The 20,498-nt window shown below is 40.4% G+C and overlaps 3 protein-coding genes across 3 annotated transcripts; 2 read left to right on the plus strand and 1 right to left on the minus strand.

Annotated features, from left to right (window-relative positions):
- The first annotated feature begins 983 nt into the window (after positions 1 to 983).
- Positions 984 to 4,170, plus strand: LOC116203453. Its single transcript, XM_031535184.1, has 6 exons — positions 984 to 1,774; positions 2,051 to 2,213; positions 2,347 to 2,523; positions 2,614 to 2,697; positions 3,243 to 3,324; positions 3,441 to 4,170. The coding sequence occupies exons 1-6, from the start codon at positions 1,443 to 1,445 to the stop codon at positions 3,902 to 3,904; spliced, it is 1,302 nt and encodes a 433-aa protein (XP_031391044.1). The 5' UTR covers positions 984 to 1,442; the 3' UTR covers positions 3,905 to 4,170.
- Positions 4,171 to 4,755: 585 nt separating this feature from the next.
- Positions 4,756 to 8,073, minus strand: LOC116203454 (pyruvate dehydrogenase E1 component subunit alpha-3, chloroplastic). Its single transcript, XM_031535185.1, has 3 exons — positions 7,612 to 8,073; positions 6,245 to 7,025; positions 4,756 to 5,309 (listed from the first exon to the last, which is right to left on the minus strand). The coding sequence occupies exons 1-3, from the start codon at positions 7,852 to 7,854 to the stop codon at positions 5,032 to 5,034; spliced, it is 1,302 nt and encodes a 433-aa protein (XP_031391045.1). The 5' UTR covers positions 7,855 to 8,073; the 3' UTR covers positions 4,756 to 5,031.
- A 9,190-nt stretch (positions 8,074 to 17,263) lies between these two features.
- On the plus strand, positions 17,264 to 18,681 carry LOC116202397. Its single transcript, XM_031533943.1, has 2 exons — positions 17,264 to 17,686; positions 18,166 to 18,681. The coding sequence occupies exons 1-2, from the start codon at positions 17,537 to 17,539 to the stop codon at positions 18,283 to 18,285; spliced, it is 270 nt and encodes an 89-aa protein (XP_031389803.1). The 5' UTR covers positions 17,264 to 17,536; the 3' UTR covers positions 18,286 to 18,681.
- Positions 18,682 to 20,498: the final 1,817 nt, after the last annotated feature.

The following is a 20,498-nucleotide window of genomic DNA, read 5'->3' on the forward strand; positions in this document are numbered from 1 at the left end:
AACATAGTTTATGAGAGTTTGTGTCTATGTGTAGCAATACATTTCGAGAGAAAAATAAAAGAATGAAAAAAGCAAAAAAATAGAGAAAATAAAAGAATGGAAATTTTCAATAAAAATGAGAGAAAAATATAAATATAAATATAAATTTAATCAAGTCACTTGCATTTAGAGATAAATAGCTTCAAAAGCTTACGTCTAGTTATAGACGTATTCAAGAAATTAATTTTTATGATGAGGTATCTTTTAAAATATACTTTTTATCAAAAATAATTTAGAAAATTTAAAAATTAAAAAAACATAGAAAGTCTATTCATAAAGTTCATATTCCATTCAATTGAATATAACCGTAGTATCCAAGAGATTTTGTAGTATTTTCGATTTTTTAAATGGAATATTATTTCAAAAAATTTTGTTAATAAATTTATAATAAAAAATATTTTTAAAAATTTAAAAAATTTTATTCATAAACGGAGTATTCGGAGATCATCTAACCGGCCCACCTCGCATTTTGCTTTCTTTTTATATATGTATGAGCAGAAAAAAAGGTGCAATAATAAGTCATGTCAGGGAACGTGATAAACGAGAGATCGCGGGAGGGAAGAGCACCACCGACCCAAAGAAGGCGCCCCATCAACTGAAAAACATCCAAAAACCGTAATTCCAGCATACAAGAAAAAGAATTATAATAATTGACTGAAAAAAATAAAAGAAGATTAGAATGACAACGCGACTTTTTTTTTTATCTGAGTTTTAATGTTCGAAATTTTAATTTAATTCAGTCAAAATAAATTTATTTATTAAATAATAAAATTCTTTCCATATAAATCTTTTTTATTCATAAGATTCGATCGTTGTTGTTATTATAATAACAAGCATCAAATCAGGTCACGTTGGTACGGGACTTTTAATTAATTATGAAAAGATCAATCTCAATCTCAATCTGTCAGCTCAAATTATCCCAAGCCAAGGGACGAAAGGATGAGAGAGAAGGAAGGGAAGGAGAGGGGAAGGGAACCCTCCTCCTTCCTCCTTTGACCCACACCGCATCTCTATCCCACATTTCACACGCACCCACTCAAATTCTTGACCAGGCATTTCTCCCTCCGTCCATTTGCATTTCCCTCGTCCTCCACCTCTGCGCATATATCCCCCATCTGAAACTTCCACCGGCAACAACCATACACGCACATATATATATATATATATACACACACAGTCTCTCCAATTGCTTGACCCAGCTCGAGCTTAAGCACCGTCACCAACAACAATAATAAGAACTATATCAGTATTCCCTCTTCTTCTTCGTCCTTTTTCTTGGAATCCAAATCCCAGTGCTGAGAAGTTCGGTTTTTTTTTTTTTTTTTTGGTCGAGGGCTCTTGGTTCAGCTTTTGTATTGGGTTTTTCCATCTGGGTCGGTGGGGTTTTGGGCGTTCCAGCCGGGATGGGTTTAGCTTCGATTGTTCTTGAGATCTTGAAGGGGCCCAGCTTTGGAGCGGTGGTGTCGGAACTCGTGGTTCTGATGGTTCCTATCTGGGTTGCGCTGTTTCTTGGAGTTCTGACCGGGTGGGTATGGAGGCCTCAGTGGGCGAATCTTGCTGGAGCGGTCTCTGGTGGCTCGAAAGATTCGTCCCCTTCTTCAAATTCAGGAGAGGAATCTGATTCTGCTACTAAAGGTTCTGGTCAAACCTTGAGTCAAATGAGATTGGTCTCCTCTGAAGGAGCTACGGATAGAAAAATCTTCTCTGAACCTTCCGCAGCTGTTTCCAACTGCAGGTAAATGTTCGTTGTCTATACATGTAAATTTAATGTATATGTTAGCTCCCGGTGAACGCTTTGCAGTCCTAATCGCGTTTGACCTTCGTGATTTAATCCGTATCAGTTTCCGCTAATTTTGGTTACTTATTTCCGTCTTGTAATAAGAACTAGTCCATGTGTGAATGTTTGGGGTCGTCAAATTTATATCCAGCCATGTCCAGATTCTCTTTTCGGTATTCTCTCTGCTAGAGATGGATGGTTTCGATACTGAAGCTTATGACCTTTCTATGGCAGTATGGTGAAGGCTGAAACTGAAAAAACTGGTCTAGTTAACTCAGATGATTTGGAGCATTTATGCCGGCTTGTGGAGGTGAAAGATGGAGGGCCTGCTTGGATTCAGATGATGGACCGCTCGACAGCCACTATGAGCTACCAAGCTTGGCGTAGAGATCCCGAGGTAGCTCGTTTTGTCATTTTCTTACTGAGTAATTGATAAAAGATTTATTAAGACCTCTCGTAATTCAGTTTCGCGATTTTTTCGACTACGGGATTTAGCTTAGGAGTAATTGTGTCTTAAAATGGTTTTCCAGACTGGGCCTCCGCAATACAGGAGCAGGACTGTTTTTGAGGATGCGAGTCCTGAACTCGTGAGGGATTTCTTCTGGGATGATGACTTTCGGTTGAAGTGGGACAACATGCTCCTTTCAGCTTCCACTTTGGAGGAGTGCCCGACCACTGGAACTATGGTGGTGCAGTGGGTTCGTAAGGTGAGGATCCTTTATCTTTTAGTTTCCCTTTCATTTGTGTCGATTTGCTGATTAAACATCATGCTAATTCTTTGCAATCATTCTGTGCAGTTCCCATTCTTCTGTAGTGATAGGGAATACATAATTGGGCGTCGGATTTGGGAATCAGGACGAGCATATTATTGCGTGACAAAGGTATCTTTCCCACTCCACTGTTGCCTTCGTTTGATCTGTTGTGAACGGCAAGATCCATATTGATTCCTGTTTTGGGCAAAACACCAAGTTATTAGCCTTTCTATTATAATGATCCTTCTTACCCAGTGCTGGTTAGAATATGAAAGCGAATAATCCAATGGGCAAGCCAACAGAATGACCTGTTAGGCACTTGCTGAATTTGGAGATGACGGGACCTAGTGGTGACAAGGTCGCTGGATGCTATGTTACTATTGAAACATTCAGCAGAAATTGTGTTGCTTCGAGCAGATTTCATGATCCCCTAAATAATCTCCTTTTCTTAGTATAACTGATTAAACATGCCATACTACTTAGCAGTGTGAAAATATTTTTCTTCTTTCAGGAAAATTTTAAAAAAAGGCCTATATCAATGCACTTTCTGAAAAAAAATAAAATTGTTGCATGAGAGCTATTCAAATTCGTATAGTTTTGGAGATTATTAGCCTCGTTTCATGTTTGGAGTATTTTCGCATTCATATAATAATGTTCCGTTTCCAAATTTTCAGGGAGTGCCCTGCTCCACTGTGCCAAGGCGCAATAAACCAAGACGCGTAGATCTATACTATTCAAGCTGGTGTATCCGAGCAGGTACAGTCTATGTTTGCTTATTTTTCTGCTAATATGATATTATGCACAAACTTAGCCTAATTGAGGAAAAAGTGAATGAATGTCTGAGATATTCCCTTTTTGGGCAATACTTGCAGTTGAATCAAAGAGAGGAGATGGGCAACTGACCTCCTGTGAAGTACTGCTGTTCCATCACGAAGACATGGGCATCCCATGGGAAATCGCCAAGCTCGGGGTCCGCCAAGGAATGTGGGGGGCTGTCAAGAAGATAGAGCCGGGGCTACGCTCATACCAGAAGGAGAGAGCCTCCAGGGAAGCTGCAATCTCCCGCTGCGCTTTTATGGCACAGATCAACACCAAAGTCAGTGCAGACTATCTCAGTTCCTTGGACAACACTTCCAGCAGTAGTAGTGAGTTGTCTGAAATTGCTAATAAAGACCGCGATTCCTCCTCGGAGAAGAACCAGCTGGGGAAGAATGTATCGAAGCTCATAGTTTTTGGGGGAGCGATTGTTCTTGCCTGCACTCTTGATCGAGGATTGTTGTCGAGAGCAGTTATCTTCGGGGCTGCCCGAAGGTTCGGGCAGATTGGTAGGAGATAATTAGATTGAGCTTCTTCTCAGGTTTTCTCCAAAAGGCGGCAACCTTTCCACGACGAGGGAATCCGAAGATAGAGCTTAATTGTAGCACCTCTTTCAAAGGATGGAGGCTGTATTCATTTTTGTTTGATCTTCCCCTTCTGTGAGGGAGCCATGTACCGGTTTCTTAGTGACTGGAAAGGTCAATATAGCACTAATGTTGTATCATGTATGTAACGTGAACGGTATATTCAAATTCGATATCATAGTTACCGAAGTATAAGTGAGCAGAACATGTTACATAGGTGCCACGAAATTACGGATTCACGGAGCAAGAAATTGCTCACTTGCATTCCTTAGTTTCAGAAAGAACAATCGCACCCTATATTTCCGAGTCAACACAGCACCTCGTACAACTTTATTATGACACCTCCTGCCCAACCTGCCAGTTGCCACTGCTGTGCGCAATCTGTGATTACCGTTGCCATTCCCGACAGCCGAAGATGGCATCACTGCTTAAACATGCCAATTGGATTAGAGGGAGATCTGTGACCTGTGCTTGAAAGCGCATGTTCCGGTTTCCATTTCCAAAAAGCTTCTCAGCTCAACACTAGTGGGAGGTGGTGGTGTCAGTGTGGGCTTCAAATGATCTCAACCTCTGAATGAGTTTCATGCACCACGGCAGCAGTACTTCAGCAGTCTTAAGTGCCTCTCTTCCTTCTAAGTGGACAGTCCAATGTTTGTGCCATCGCATTAAAGAAATGCCCCAATTTGGAACCATTTCGAACTTCTGAAGTCGATCAGATATTGTCCAAAATTTGTATGACACCTTAAACCTTAATGCAAGAGCCGGAGAAAGAAGACAAGGGAAAAAATAGCAAACTAATGCATGAAAAACATGAGTAGCTCTTTTAGGATGAAATATTTGACTACACTGTTCAGACCTATTACAACCATACAAAACAAATTCTGAGATGATAAGAGAGTAAATATTGCATAAGGACAATGAGAGATCATTTTTAGGTTGTTTGCCTAAAGTAATTCCAACTTATCCATCATGAGATACCACAAAAACAAAAAGGGTTACAATCGCCACAGAGCACCAATAAATAGCAGCAAAAACCAGTAGCAGGCAGTGAGCAGAAAGATTTTCAGACGTGGGCTGTTCCTTCTGTGAACTTGGGGTCCTCGCATCTGTACCGTCCATCAGGGCCGATGCCGAAGCCCTTGGGGTCGGCGAACACGTTATCGAGGAGCTGGCTCCTGGGAGGCTGAGGGCTTTCGTCGGCAAACTCAACCGCATCCTCCACGACCTCATCGATCTTCTTCTCAATCGTCTTGAGCTCAGCCTCTTTAGCAAGGTTGTTCTCGATCATGTACTTCTTCAGGGCCGTGATTGGGTCCCTCGCAGCATAGTGAGCCTTCTCGGCTGAAAAGAATTTTATAATAAAGGTCAATAGAGAGAAGCAAGGGAAATGTTTTCTGCTGAATCTAACATGTCAGTTTGGATACAACTAACAGAAAATACTAAAAAAGGTAACTTGTCACATCATCATTGTGATCGAATAGGTTAATTTATTCAACTTCCATAGTCCCTCGTCAACAAAACAACTAGTATATGTAGAATCAACCTATACGATGTGCCATGTCTACCAAGTTGAAAGAGATTTAAGTAAAGAACTCATGACGAATGAGAGTCCAATAAAAAGTGCATTTGAAAACTGTAATCTATGTAAGCTGTCACTTACATTATTCCTACTAAGGAAGGGAAAGGAGAGGGAATCTAATAAAAGAGTGGAAAGGGGAGGAATAGAGATTTTCTATTTAAACGAGGAAGTTGAGTTAATCATGTGATTAGAGAACAAATCCTTTCTCTGACCTTTCACTACAACATGCTGGAGCAAATTAGTTTACTTCGTTCATTATTAGACCGCTCTGTACATAGTTCCTGATGATTTTCTCCCTCTCCTTGCCCCTTCCAAATTTTTTTTTTCCAAAGGGGAACGTAGTTCCCCTCCAAATTCTCACAAACCCCTCCATCCAAACATATTCTAAATTATTGTCAAATCATGTTGTTGTAATAGTCTATGGTTCCCCTTCCTATGATAATGAGCATCCAAAAATTATCAGTCAACTTCCCTACAAAGGCTACTAGTCTCCTAGATGACTTCAACTTCGAAAACCTAGAACCTACAATAAACCGAGATCTATAGCTATGAAATATAGTATCATAGTCTCAACTAAGGATCATCATCCTCTAGTAAGAGTCTTCGTATAGTCAAAGATGGATCATCATCTACTGAGCAAACTGTCAGTTGAGCATAAGCATATCGCAATGCAATGCAAAAGAGAATCAGGACTTACCAGGGTCACGGAGCTCATCGGGGTCAGCCAACGAGTGTCCCCTGAATCTATAGGTCTCACATTCGACCAAGGTGGGGCCCTCCCCTCTCCTTGCTCTCTCAATTGCCTCTTTAGCAACCTCCCTCACCTTCAACACATCCATCCCGTCAACGTGTACTCCAGGCATCCCAAAGGCAGGCCCCTTCTTCCATATTTGAGGATCGGATGTTGCCCTCATGTGGGACATTCCAATGGCCCACAAGTTGTTCTCCACCACAAAGATGATGGGCAGCTTCCACAGGGCCGCCAGGTTCAGGCACTCATAGAACTGTCCGTTATTGCATGTCCCATCCCCGAAGAAGGCAAGGGTCACATGATCACAGTCAGCTTCACCCAAAACCTCCCTCCTGTACTTTGAGGAGAATGCAGCTCCAGTAGCAACAGGGATTCCTTCACCAATGAAGGCAAACCCACCAAGCAAGTTGTGTTCCTTGGAGAACATGTGCATGGACCCACCTTGGCCTCTGCAACAGCCGGTAGTCTTTCCGAAAAGCTCGCTCATTACCTCACGAGCAGGGACTCCCTTGCTGAGGGCGTGCACGTGGTCCCTGTAAGTACTCACGGCGGAATCTTCCTTCTTCAACAGCTTGATGAAGCCTGTCGATACGGCTTCTTGGCCATTGTACAGGTGGACGAAACCAAACATTTTGCCCCTGTAATACATCTGGGCACACATGTCTTCGAACGCTCTACCCAAAACCATGTCCTCATAGAGCTCTAGCCCTTCCTCTTTGGTGATCAGCTGCAGCAAGCACCAGCATTACTGAGAAAGACCAAGATTCCATATTTAAACAGCTTAAAGTACCTACGCTATTGATCCAAATATCAGCTGCAATGCAACGTGCAAAATAAGATTGCCTAATCAACATATCCGAATTATGGTTCTTTCAAGCTCGTTTACTTTCAATATAGGGATGTTGAAGCGGAGTAGGAAAGTTAGCCCTCTTGTGTTGATTGCAGGGCATTTGATTTGCTCACGAATGATATGCATCTTCTACGATCATTGCCTCGTCATGCCGGTACATTTAGTTGATAGTCTCAATACCGAGGCATCGCTGATCTAACGATTGACAATATAATTCGGCACATTAAATTAAACTAACCAAGCATGACCTCTCATCATCCTAAAGAAGAATTTTGTTTATGTTCACTTCCCTTACCAATTCCCATCATGAAAATGAACCATGCAGGAAATTTCATTCCCACCCCCACATTTCGGGATCAGCTCATTCGAGTTTTTCTCCACTTCCCCAGCCGAATCATGGATTTCCCAAGGCAGCTTACAGAACCAAGAAAACAAGAGCAGTAATGGGCACTAAGAAAGGTACCAGATTAGAGCTCGAGGAGGCAGATTTCTGCTTCTTCTCCTTGATGACCTCGGAGACGGCCGAGACGGACGAGGACCTCCGCCGGGTAGCCGCGCAAACGGAGGCAGATCTGGAGGGGGCGGCGAACCGGAGCTTGTGGGTGGATCCGAGGAAGGCGGAGGAAGGCTTCTTGGAAGCAATCGACGGGTTCTCGCACCGGGAGTGCTGGATTGCATGGATGGAAGAAGAGAAGGCGGTGGCCATGATTCAAGAAATGCTTTCGACGTGCTCGATGAAATGCGGCAGAGGAGAAGGGAAGAGAGATTGAAGGGTAAGAGTAGGGGAGGAGGTGGGAACTATAAAGGAGGGGGGAGGGAAGGGCGGAGAAAGCGAGAAGGGGAGGCACCGGAACGCCCGCCCGGATCGATTTTGGCTGTTTATATATATATTTCATCAAGTTTCCATTTTCTATTTTTCATCTATTTATTTTTCTCAGTAGAGCTGAGCTGCCCGAATTATAGCAGGAGGGCAAGTGGTGTGTGCAAGGGACTGGGTGATTTTCTGTGTACACCCGGGTGCATGTGCGCCCAGAGGAGACGCGTGTGGGACCCGCTACCAGAGGCTTGGTAGGCCGGGCTCATGGAGCAGACGACATGCATGAATGGTGCGAAGTGCACCTTGCGTTTTCCATCTGCGGCGGAGAAAACAAAGGATGGATAGGCAAAGGCAGGTCGTCTGACTCATCACCCCAACACCGTCCTGCTTTCTTGGTGGATTCAACCTCTTCTCTCTTTTTTTTTTTTTTACAAGTATAATTATATAATTTTATCTCCTTATTTTTTGTCTCCTCAATAGGTGGAGTAACCCCACACACACACACACACATATATATATATATATATATATATGTCACGGTTGAAATTTTATTCTATGCTAAAGAGACCGGTTCTGGATTCCGGGGACTGTCTGATCAACTTTATTGGTATACTCGAGTACTTTGGCGATGATATTATGGGCACGATAAGCACCCATTCTGTTTGCTGATTAGCTTCGGCAGCGAGTGATGGTTTTCTGATGCAGTACCTCATATGTGGTATATTTGAGCACCATAGATCGATGTGAGCTTAGGATATGTCAGTGGTAGTAACTGTCAGCAGTTGGTAGTTGCCATTAGTGAGCTTGCCTTTTCTGTTGTAACATCGAAAACTGCGCATTTATGAATGAGACATTCGGATTTGTAGGTCGTATCGACGAAGGAAATTTTCAGATGCACTCGTAGCCATTTAAGGAGCAAAGAGGACGTGGTCAATTGTAAAAAACAAAGGGCAAGGTGTTTGGACCTAAGTAGGTGGCCCAAATAGCTGGTTGGGCGGACCTTGCCACTCGCAATTGATAGAAATACTGACATAACACGTCAACACGATCATCTCTCATGAGTCTCACAAGTAAGGTCGGGTGTGCAAGGATTACCATGTTAGTATACCACATTAGTATTTTCGTTAATTTTAGATGAAAAAATAACGAATTATTTATTTGACGTTAAAACAAAATCATATTCTTCTACAGAAAATTGTATCAAATTTGATAAAATTATCAAATCATGTATTATTATACGGTGTGCATGTTTTTAAGATAATTGTCATCAAAGAATCACAGACTTTTACTGAATTTCATAGGTTTTTTTTTTGGGATGTGTTATTAATTTCAAATCAAAAGACATTTTAATTTTCAATCCATCGCGCTTTCACGTCGTAGATTTACTTTCTTGTCATTCTCCTCTTTATCTTTTTGCTCTTTTGCCACTTAGTCCGGACATCCATTTTCCAATCAAAAAACACAATTTTTGTCCAAAATTAATTTTTAACAACAATCATTTTCAAAAATATGAAAAATAAAATAAACTTGGGTGGAAGGGCAGTGGTCGCCTCGCTGGCAATCACATTCCCTCTATCAAAATTAGCCGCGACCTAGGATCTCGATTAAAAAGGGACAGGGGCACACCCCCAATCGGAGTAATGGTCGTTGGCGAGGCTCCCACCACCCCCTTCCGGTCTTCCTCCCATTCTCAATTTTTCTTTTGGGTCAAATTTTCTAATTTAATTCTTTTTGTTTTAGATCGACAGACTTCACCAACCCCTTATCGGAGATTAAGCTCCAATTGGGCGTCGACCTGCCCGGGGATGAAGTACTTTCAATGAATGTAAACTCTTGTATTACGGAAAGAAATGTATTGAGTAGTGTCTATGCTCGGATAACTTCCAACTTTCTCGTGTTAGATAAACAAACAGACCACATTAATCATTCCAAGAATTAACATCTTAAACAATAATATATTCATATAGTATCATTACAAAACATCGATCTATATGTTATGCTACGAATTTATCGAGCTCTTCTAATTGAGTCAGACAGCACCATATGACCTTATAATAAGCTCTCCTTCTTGGAAGGCTTCCATATCTTTTATCCGTGCCGTCATCACGAAACGATGGTCTCGAAGCAGAACAGACCGTCGTGCTCCGGTGCGAATCTCATCTCCTTTTTCTGCTGCCGATCGTGGTTCGAGATCTCAGCATCCGCACCTACTTCACCGTTGTTGAAGCCTCCGTCCTTGCTCTGCTGCTGATCGGAGTTTCCCCTGCAGCTCGTTCTTCGGGCTGGCATCGCCAAAGGGAAATTGGCCTTCACTGTTTGGCCGAAGAACTCGGCGCTGAGCGCGTCGAAGGAGCTGAACATCGAATTCATCTCTTCAACTAGCTAGAGAGGTCTTGTATCTTCTTTCTTTATGAACGATGAGCTGATACAGAATATCTATTCTGGGCCTGAGAGTGGACTGAATTCGTATGAAGAGGAAGGAGATGCCTTGGGGCCTCCTTTATATGGGGCCAATGACGGCTTGTGGTGGGGCCAAGAGTGGAGGCAGAGCCGCCTTTTGACGCTGTCGGCCTCGGAAAGGGAGACCTCTGACTGCCAACTTGTGATGTCCCCTAAATTATTAAAATTTAAAGATTCCGATATACAATAAAAAGAATATAGTGCAATAACATATTTTATGATGTGTGCGCGGAAAAGCCGAAAATCGCTCTTTGATAGAAAGTTAACGCCGTGCTATCTTGTGAAATTTTATTAAAATATTAAACTTATGATGAAATAGTTAAATATTGTGTTATATGGTGTAATTTTCCTTAAAAATTATTTATAACCTTTTATTCAATTTTCTTTTTTATTTTAATATTGTGGTAGAGTTAGGAGTCTTTTGTACAATCAATGACAGAGGGAAATGAATTGGGCCTCATAACTAGCAACTAGCAACTAGCAATCCTTCGCCTAGGTGGTTTTCGTTCACATATAATTTTATAACAGATTTGTGGCTAGATTTTTTGTTGTATTTTATTATTATTATTATTATTTATCATTTATTAGTCTTATCTATGGTTGCGTGAGATTGCGGAGGTCCATCCAATTTGGACGGCGTTGAATTAGAAAAAGGGGTGTTCATCATGTGCGCAGTGCCGGGCACTCAGGAGTTCCCTAACTTGAATGTGACTAATTAACCCGTTGTCACGTAAAAGTATATATATAAAGATATTTCGGTGGATCCAATTTTTAAGCATTTCATTATATTCTGACGTGTGAGACGACCTGATGCATTTTATTCAGTTAGAAAGGATGGGTTCAAATGAGAATATCATATTTTAGCCGAAAGGCACGTCTAGCAGTTACTAGCATGAATTACTTGTCCGGGATGAAGAGCAAGTGACATATACTCATATTTTAGCCGAGAGACGAATATCAATAGGAAGCCCTATAGGGATATCCGGGTTCGGGTATCCTTTTCTTTAACGATACCTGGACCTACCCTATAAGGAGCAAGTTTCAAGATTTTGAAACCGGATCCTAACATGTTGAGTTTTGAAACTGGAATATACCGAAACCTGTATTATACCACAGATTCTGGATATTTTATTGGAATTTGTAAATTTTTTTGTCACGCTAAATAAAATCGAAAATATCTCATTCATGATTAGTAATCACGCAAAACAGAATGTCGACATAAATTTAGATTTTTTTCAAAATTAGTGACTATTTTTTAAATATGAAAATATCTGAATATTGCTATATATACATATATAATGGTGGAAATTATTATCTGGATTCGGATATCAATTTCGATTTCGTATTTTAATATCCGGACTCAACTCTATTTTCAATACGAGCTATCTCTATCCTACTCTAACGGGCCGATTCCGACCGATTCCGGATATATTCGATATCCGTGCACACCTCTGATGCCTTCGACACAACCATGAGTCTCAAGACGCAGGCTCAAGGGGTGATGTCGAGGAAAGCTTTGGCATGCATGAGAGTCAAGACCCACCCGCACTAGAGTGACTATATATTGCGAGAAAGTCCTATGAAACCATCAAGACACGATACCATGTTTGATTACCTTAGCAACAATCATCAGATTATCCTGACGAGAGTGAGATAGCGATAAGAGGGAACATGGTGCCATGATGATAGCTCCCACCTAACTACACCCTTTGGTGACTACATCAACAGAGGGTGCATGTATTGAGTGCAAGTGGGACTCGTGACGCATGACCGCCCAGTTGAGTTGCACATTTCAGAAAATAGCTCTATGGGGTTTCCATACTTTCACCATTAAACCAATTTAGGCCTTGCATAACGTTTTATTTGCTAGGAGTCCCTGTACAATTTTTAAGGTTCAATTTAGTCCTTTTTTTATAAATAAAATGGTGGACATCAGTAGTGGCGACCCACTAAGCAATGTTCAAACTTTCGTGTTCAACCGCGAAAATATAAGACGAATTGAATAACTAGTGCAAGCATTGGCTCCTGTCAGGGTAACACCACTAAAATGCCTTATATAATTCATAGAAGTCGGTGTCATTAAGTTCAAGCAAATAATGCACTTCTAGCAAATGTTTTGATACATATAAAACGGGATTTGAATATGGAACCTTAGGGCATGTTTGGTTCGCAGGATTTGATCAGGAACGGATTACGTATTCCACGCGGAATACACAATCCGACGTTTAGTTCGCAGGTAATGCGGAATACCTATTCCGGATGGGCCAATAATCCGGTTTTCGTCCGGATTGAGGAAGCCTCACGTGAATATTCGGATTAGCTAAGGAGCATTCGGAATTGATGCTGAAAAGACTAAAATGCCCTCAGCATTGTTCATTAATTTCAAAACGTGCCATCGTTCATTAAAATGTTTATTTTTTTATTAATTATAAAAATAGATAATTATGCTTATTAAATTATTAAAATATTTACTTTTATTAAGAAAAACTATTTTCAGTAAGTTAATTAAAATAATTAATTTTCACAAATTATTTAATAATTGATATTTTTTTATTAATTAAAAATATTAAGTTGTAAATATTATTTACTTTTCAATTATTTAAAATGTTTATTTTTTAAATTATAATAATAGATAATTATGCTTGTTACATTATTAAAATAATTAATTTTATTAATAAACACAATTTTTAGTAATTTAATTTAATTTTTTAATTTTTAGAAATTATTTACTTTTACATTTTTTAAAATTTTTATTTTTTATTAATTATAAAAATTGTCATTAAAGTTATCTATTTATCTTATAAAACTCATTATATTTATATGAAGGACATTTCTGTCTTTTTATCCTATTCATATTCTTTCTATTCCTTATTCAACTCAACCAAACATCAAAATCATAATTCTCAGTTTTGTTATTCCCTCCAATCAAATAAAAAAATTTCATCATATTTTCTATTCTATTCCCTGTCTATTCTATTCTCTGTCTATTCTATTCCTTATCTATTCTAATCCTGCGAACTAAACGTAGCCTTAAGGTTACCATAAATCACTTTGCAGTAAGCTTGAAACTACCACCTTTGGTGGGCAATTTAGTCCTAATATAAATGAATTTTGGGTTTCATCTAATGATCAAGCTGCCGTCTTGATCTTCGTTACGAGCCACTTGACTTGACTTTTACCAAGCATTGCCATGCTTCTATATATTATAGTAAAATATTGATATTTGTGTTTGTATGACGCAGTATTATACGTTTTGTCACTAATTATCTATTTATATTAATCATAACTGATTGTTAAAATTTTCAAAACTCAGTCCACCCAACCTAATAAGAAGCTCCTCTGAAATATAAATAGATAATCTAGTTAAAATACGTACATTTTAAATTTTTAATACACTTTTTGGAATTCATAAAGTTTGAACTCACAATTTTTTTATTATTTATATATAGATTCGTGATTAAAGGAAAGAATGAAAATGAGATATGGTTTCTAATATAGTCGTCCCAAGCGTGTCAGGTATCAACTCTGTTGTCTTCGACCTATCAAGACATTGCGGATGAGAAAGAGAGAAGACTAATTGGATGAGGGAATGACGCATGAAGCATCTTAGACTTCTCCTCGTTCACATCCCAATTTCGTCCCCTGTCACCTTGTCTGTCTGCAAAATTAGGTAGCCAGCTAGCTCGATGATGGATATCAATGAGGATAGGGAGGCGCTTTCCGTTTCCAATGCATGCATCCATCGTTGTATTAGAGTTCCAACAATTTATTTATTCTTGTTAGTGTTTTGAATATATCCCTCATGTGTTTGATTTCCAAAATTAGCTTTCCTTGTCTTTGTTGGGCACCTTGGAATTGAATGGAATGAAAGAAAGAATGTGGACCGGACGTGGAATTTAGTTCATTTCGAAGGGAAAATTAAAATAAATAAAATAGCAGTTTCTTGATGCAGGAAAAGAGTATATATATATTATCCGACCGATTTATACAAATAAATTTTGGATTTCTTGCCGAATAAAGCATGTACTATTAAAAAATTTCGTAATCTAACACATAATTTAAAATTAACTTAAAAAAGCACAACGTTTAAAATCTTTTCCTAATTTAGCTTGTCGTTAGCCTCCATTCGTTCTCATCCGTCAAATACTTACGTGGCCATTAATTTAGTCCAGCCGGCTGTCATCTTTCACGTGTAACAAGCCCATTGGCGAGCCCATTCCCTCCAATAACTTTTTATCCTCCCCCATTCTTCCTCTTCCCTTGTTCTTCCTCTTCCCCTAGCCACTAACACCATAGCAGAGAGCGCGGCCTTCATCGAGCTCTAGACCGGCTGCATTTCCAAACCAACATCAGAGCATCTTCCCAGAGGAAGCGTTCGGAGGAGAGGCGGGACCGGAGAGCCTAAAGGTGGTTGCAATCATGGTTGAAGTCAAAGTTGAAAGCTGGTGCGGCGTACTTGACGAGGGCGGTGGAGATGCAAGGTGGGCAGCAGGGTGAAGGACTCGCGGACTGGCTGGAGAGAGGGAGGGAGTGGAACCCAGTTGTAAGGAGGGAGCTACTAGTTTGAGGGATGTGGACCGTAGACGAGGGAGGGATGAGGATTTGGAGGTGAAGGAGAAGAAGGCAATAGGGGTGTTACAGTTGTACAAGGCAACAACAAGATATGGAAGAGCCATCCTTCATTTGAGAGGGAGATGGAGAGTGTGTGTGTGTGTGTATATATATGCAGGTCTGATAATAGTCATCCTTACGTGCTTCAAGTTGTTTTCCTCTTCGCGGGGGGTAGTTATGCCCTACCTTGAGAGATTCGAGGTCGATGTGAAGGAACTTGGAAGGGGGGCTTGTGGTTGGACCACTTCCACTTCCATGCCACTTTCATGCGTCACCATAATTCAACCTTGCAGAGGGTGTGGTCAATTGTGACAAACAAAAGGGCAAGGTGTTTGGACCTAAGTAGGTGGCCCAACGTATGCCTCACCGGAAGTGGAAGCCTGGCTCTAGTTGGTTTGAGCCCCTTGCTCGAGTGTGAAAGATGAAGTTCATCTCGAGACAGTTAAGATCCGAATTCATAAGAGAGGAGAGCACGACTCCAAGTAAGTTGTTGAGGTTGGGCGTCTAAATGTTCACGTAGCACATGTATGTAAAGGGTGAGAAGGATCACATGGTGTCATGTGAGGGCGGGTGTTGAGAGTGATTGCCCCACATGAAAAAATAAATAGAAATTCATGGGTTTATAAGAAATTGGGTTACACAACCTATCAGTTTAAGTTTTTTGGTTGAAGATGGGCTTAATTGTTTATAGGCATAGTAAAATTTTATATGGTATTAAAATGAGTTCGGTTTCCGTGTGCCCGTGTGGGTTCATACCGCTAAGTCCTTTTTAATTGTCTCTTTATCGAGGGTAGCCAAAATGCCCTTGTGTTGGCCCGAGTATGGAGCTTATGGTCCCTTTAATTGTCTCTTTGTTAATGGTAGCTAAAGTGCTCCCCAATTGGCCCGAGTGTGAAGCTTGTTAGTCTCTTTCATTGTCTCTTTGTAAATGTCCGACTCGTAGTCAGTTCTCGAGGACGGGTTTTTCAGGTCCACATGGCAAGTGTAGCTAAAATGTTAAAGCCACACGTTGCCACGTGAGAACGAATATTGAGAGTTAATTTTACACGGAAAAAAATATAGAAAAATATGAATTTATAAAATATTGGGTTTCATTACCTACTAATTCGAACTTGTATGTTGGAGATTGATCCAATCGCTCATAAACCTAGTGGAATTTTACACTCTTGTTGTAGGTATGTGATAATAGTGGCCGGAATAGTCGGCTGTTTGGTGTCTTCTCTGGCTTTACTGGATTGGTTGATTACCTCCTTCAGCCTAGGTTTCTAGTCCTATCTCTCTGCTCGACTCTGTGAAAAGTTCCTTACACACAAGTGTGGCTCAAGACCCCTCATGTTTCGCTCGATGTCGATGTTCTTCGGAATGTCCACATTAGAATATCGAAATTTACATGAATTAATGGTTTTATCTTATAATTTTATGTTTTCTTGAGCGCCCCTTATTACTTTCGAAAAATAAAGGGTTCTTTTGGGTTTGGAGTGTAAATTTTTTTCACTCCACTCCACTCCACTTCACTTTACTTTTTCTTTAATTCAACAACACAATAATTACATTTTTTCTTTTTTTTCAATTTTTTATCTTTAACAACAATTCAATTCAATTTTTTAATACTAAATTTTTTTAACTATTCACTATTATTCATTACATTTTTTTATAATTTAACAACCAATCATTATTTTTTTTTATCTTCTTCCTCAACCCTATTATTACAATCCCACTTAAATATATATAAATATTTTTTTATCAATATATTTATTTATCTTTTACTTATTTTAATGGGAATGTAGTTAAATTTTAAAATTTAAGTCTATTATCAAACCGGCCCTAAAACCTTCTAACACTGCGCTACCAAACCCAAGGCCGAGAAAGTAAAGCCCCTGAAGACGGAATTGTGGACTGAACCGAGCGGCATCGAGCTTACGCAAAACGCAAGCAGCATCTCCCCACCGCACGTTCCTTTCCCTCAAATCAAGGCCGAAAACTTTTATAACCTACACTCTACTCCACGCTAGGAGATAGTCCATACTCTCTCTCAGCCTATCAGTTCCCCCATCTTCAACGTCAACGCGGATAAAAGGAAGGGTAGCGGGGCCCACTTGCGCCGATCACTCAATTACAGCCGCTCAGATAATCGGGAGCTCATCCGATCCAGGAAAAAGTCCAGCATAGCATAATCAACTACAAAATAAAAATAAATGGTTGACTATATTACATTTCCAATCAACCATGTTATGCAGAACCGATCCGGCCCCGAGCCTAAATAATTTTTTCCGATAGTCTCATCTCATAGGTGAGTCACGCGGCTCTCAATACGGACTCGAAATTAAATATCAAATCCCGTTAGTTGAGGCAGAGGCACATATAAATAGTAATCCTTCCCTCTCCGAGAAGAAATCAAATTAAATAAGAGCAATAAAAGAGCTGAAATTGCTTGACGGAGAATAGCGGTTGCAGGGCTCGTGGTCGGGATCCGGCGAGGTTCGTCGGAGCTCCGAGCGCAATGTCGATGTTGAGGTTGACGGAGATGAAGGGTTCCTGCACGCTATTGGCGTCGGTGCTGACCGCGTCCGCGGCGGCTGTCACATCCTCCGCTTCCGCCTCCGCTTCCCCTGCAGATCCCGCCTGTGCTTCTTATCCCTGTTCGAAGCAGGTACATTAGAGCTCCGATTCTTCTGTTCTGTCCATTCGCTTCTTCATTGCTTGCAGAATGTTTCTGATTGGGTGATTAGCTCGTTGATTTCTGGGATTTTTTCGAGAGTTCGAATGGATTGCTGGCTCATAGTCATAGCAGATGTAGTACTTTGATATTGCGAAGGCAGTGCTCCCCTTTGCGGTGTTTGTAAGTTGATAACCCCTTACCGTTGTGTTTTTCGATAGATCAGATGACGCTAGGCCACGTTTTGTTTTATACAAAAAGCTTCGATTTTTAATTTTACAGAAAGCTTTGATATTGCGAAGGCAATGCTCATCTTTGCGGTGTTCGTATGTCGATAACCCCTTACAATTCGCTTTTCCTATAGATCAGTTGATGCTAGGCCAGTCATTGTTTCATCCAAAAAGCTTTGATTTTTATTTCTGATTGATCTCGTCGTTATACACCATTGTTCTTACGCTGCTATGGCTCTTCAGGTGCAGTCTTCTCAATCAAAGGTGAATGTTAACTCAACCTCGTCATCGTTGGAGAAAAAGTTTGCCCCGAGATTCGACGGCATAAGGTTCATCGAGACACTAGTCACCGCCCACAGATAAGAACGCCCCATCACGCCACTCTTGACCTCGGGAACTTATACCTCTTATTATTAGGAAGATTTATCTTCCTATTATACCTCTTGATTCGATTGGATTTAATAGGAACATTGTTAGGTTGCGGTTGCCATGTGATCAGAAGACGGCTGTTTGAGTTTTTTTCCAAGAAGAACGGTTTCTGTCAGCTGAGTCATGTTCTTGTTTCCAATTTGTGTTAACTGATAATGCTGAGGTGGGGTTGTCCACAGTTTTGGCGATGGTTTTCTTCGTAATTTTTGGGAATTAAGTCGATGTGGTCGTCGACATTGCTTGTTTATGGACAAGTGTTATATGGTCGTGTCATTAACATTCTTCCTTGTGGATTGCGTGGAGGACTTTGGAATTGTCTTATTTCTGTCATCACGGAAAGAACTGGTAACCTTGTCCATTGCAGTCTGACTGATCGATTAAGTGCATGAATCATCAGAAGATACTTTGTAGGACAGGTGGAGAAAAAAAACCAAACAACGTTAAATTGAAAGAAATTTAATTTATGCTTTGACGGTTAGCTTGATGAACATCTGATGGGAAGAGAATGCGGGGCAAAATTTGTGCAATATTGCTATTTGCAGAGGTGCTGCTCCTTCGTAGTTGTAACATCTAAGAACAAATGGGAACATGAATATCAGTACGACCGACACTTTCTTCTGTTTGATGTCTGTGCACCGGATGTGTTGTTTTAAGCTTTGATGCGCCAGATATGAAATGGAAACACGGAGTTATGCTTCCTTATGCGAGGAGTGAAGCGTAGAAAACAACAACGAAACAACCCCTGAAGTTTATGTTATATATGCTGCATCAATCACAAGTTTAATGAGCAAAAATTTTCAGCAGGTATTTTCTCATTGAGATAATTGCTTGTCGGTGACGATTTATGCACCTTCCATGGCAGCCTCCTATGGTTAGTCGTGACAGTTGGATGAATCATGTGCTCCTAATGTGTCGAGGATCGAGCTGAAGAATGAGTAAATAAGATACTGACTTGCTGGGTAAGAACCTGTAATTTTGCGAGGCAAAGGACTCGGATATTTTCATAGGTAGACTAATTAAAGAGCATCAACGTTGTCGATGACAATTTCCTGTTTTAACTCTTGCGCCATGGACCGAACAAGAACTTTCTTGGACTCCAGCAACCCTTCTGTTGATATTTCCCTGCAAGAGGACGGTCTTGTACATCATCTAGCATGATTATACTCAATCTCTTGCAACTTACAATTATTGCAATGTTCTGGTATTTGCGGCCGCGATCTTCCCCCAATAATGGGGTTCCCGGTCGCCGCCTTCTGCAATTGCTCGGTCCCTCTAGCTGAAGAGGCCATTGCTCCTTGCAGCCGGGTGTCAATGCTTTCAGCATCATAAGTGGGAGAATGGTCTTGATCTGAAAATTTAACCTCCTGAAATGTAATGCTTATAATCATATTCCGTTAGGGTCTCACTTTTTCTCTAGTCCACCGGTTAATATCTCTTCACTACTCTTCGGCGACATTATTGGGGCCTCCACACCTCATTTTTGTTTATCGTAGTTTTACCTTTTGCTTTCTGTTATCATTCTGAGCTTCGGCTCTGCCTGTTCACTGAAGAAAAAAGAGCTCATAATCATATTGACCATGGAATGGTCTGTTGCAGAATTACTATACACCTAACTTTTGATCCTAATATATCGCATCCACCTAGTAAGAGTTGTATCGAAGACATAGCACGCGAACAGTAGATACGCCTTCTGGGATTTCTCGCTTCTCAATCTGCCTGATGAATACAACAGTTCCTTCGATTCGTGCGTAAAACTCAGAGCATTTTCTTTTCAAATTTTCATATATATACTTGAAGGAAGATTAAAACGTCAAGAATATTGTTAGGATTGTGAAAAATCGGGTCTCGGTCATGTGCAAGCCACGAGCCTCGACCTTTCACGAACACCGAACAATCCTGCAAAAAGGGAAAGAACGGGAGGGAGTTCCAAATTCCCTCTCCGATGCTTAAACGGGAGTGTGTACGAGAAAGTAAAGAATGAAACTTTGGGTTTATGGTTATCTGAAGAGGTATTTATAGAGATGCATTGGATTATTGTAATTTGTACCAAATATTCAATTGCATACAATAAGTAGATATACTTGTCAAATATAGAATTAGAGATATCATAAATATATTGATAGCACATTCTAGAATATCTAAGAGAT

The sequence above is a fragment of the Punica granatum genome, chromosome 4, assembly GCF_007655135.1.
Source record: "Punica granatum isolate Tunisia-2019 chromosome 4, ASM765513v2, whole genome shotgun sequence".
Taxonomy (NCBI): Eukaryota; Viridiplantae; Streptophyta; class Magnoliopsida; order Myrtales; family Lythraceae; genus Punica; species Punica granatum.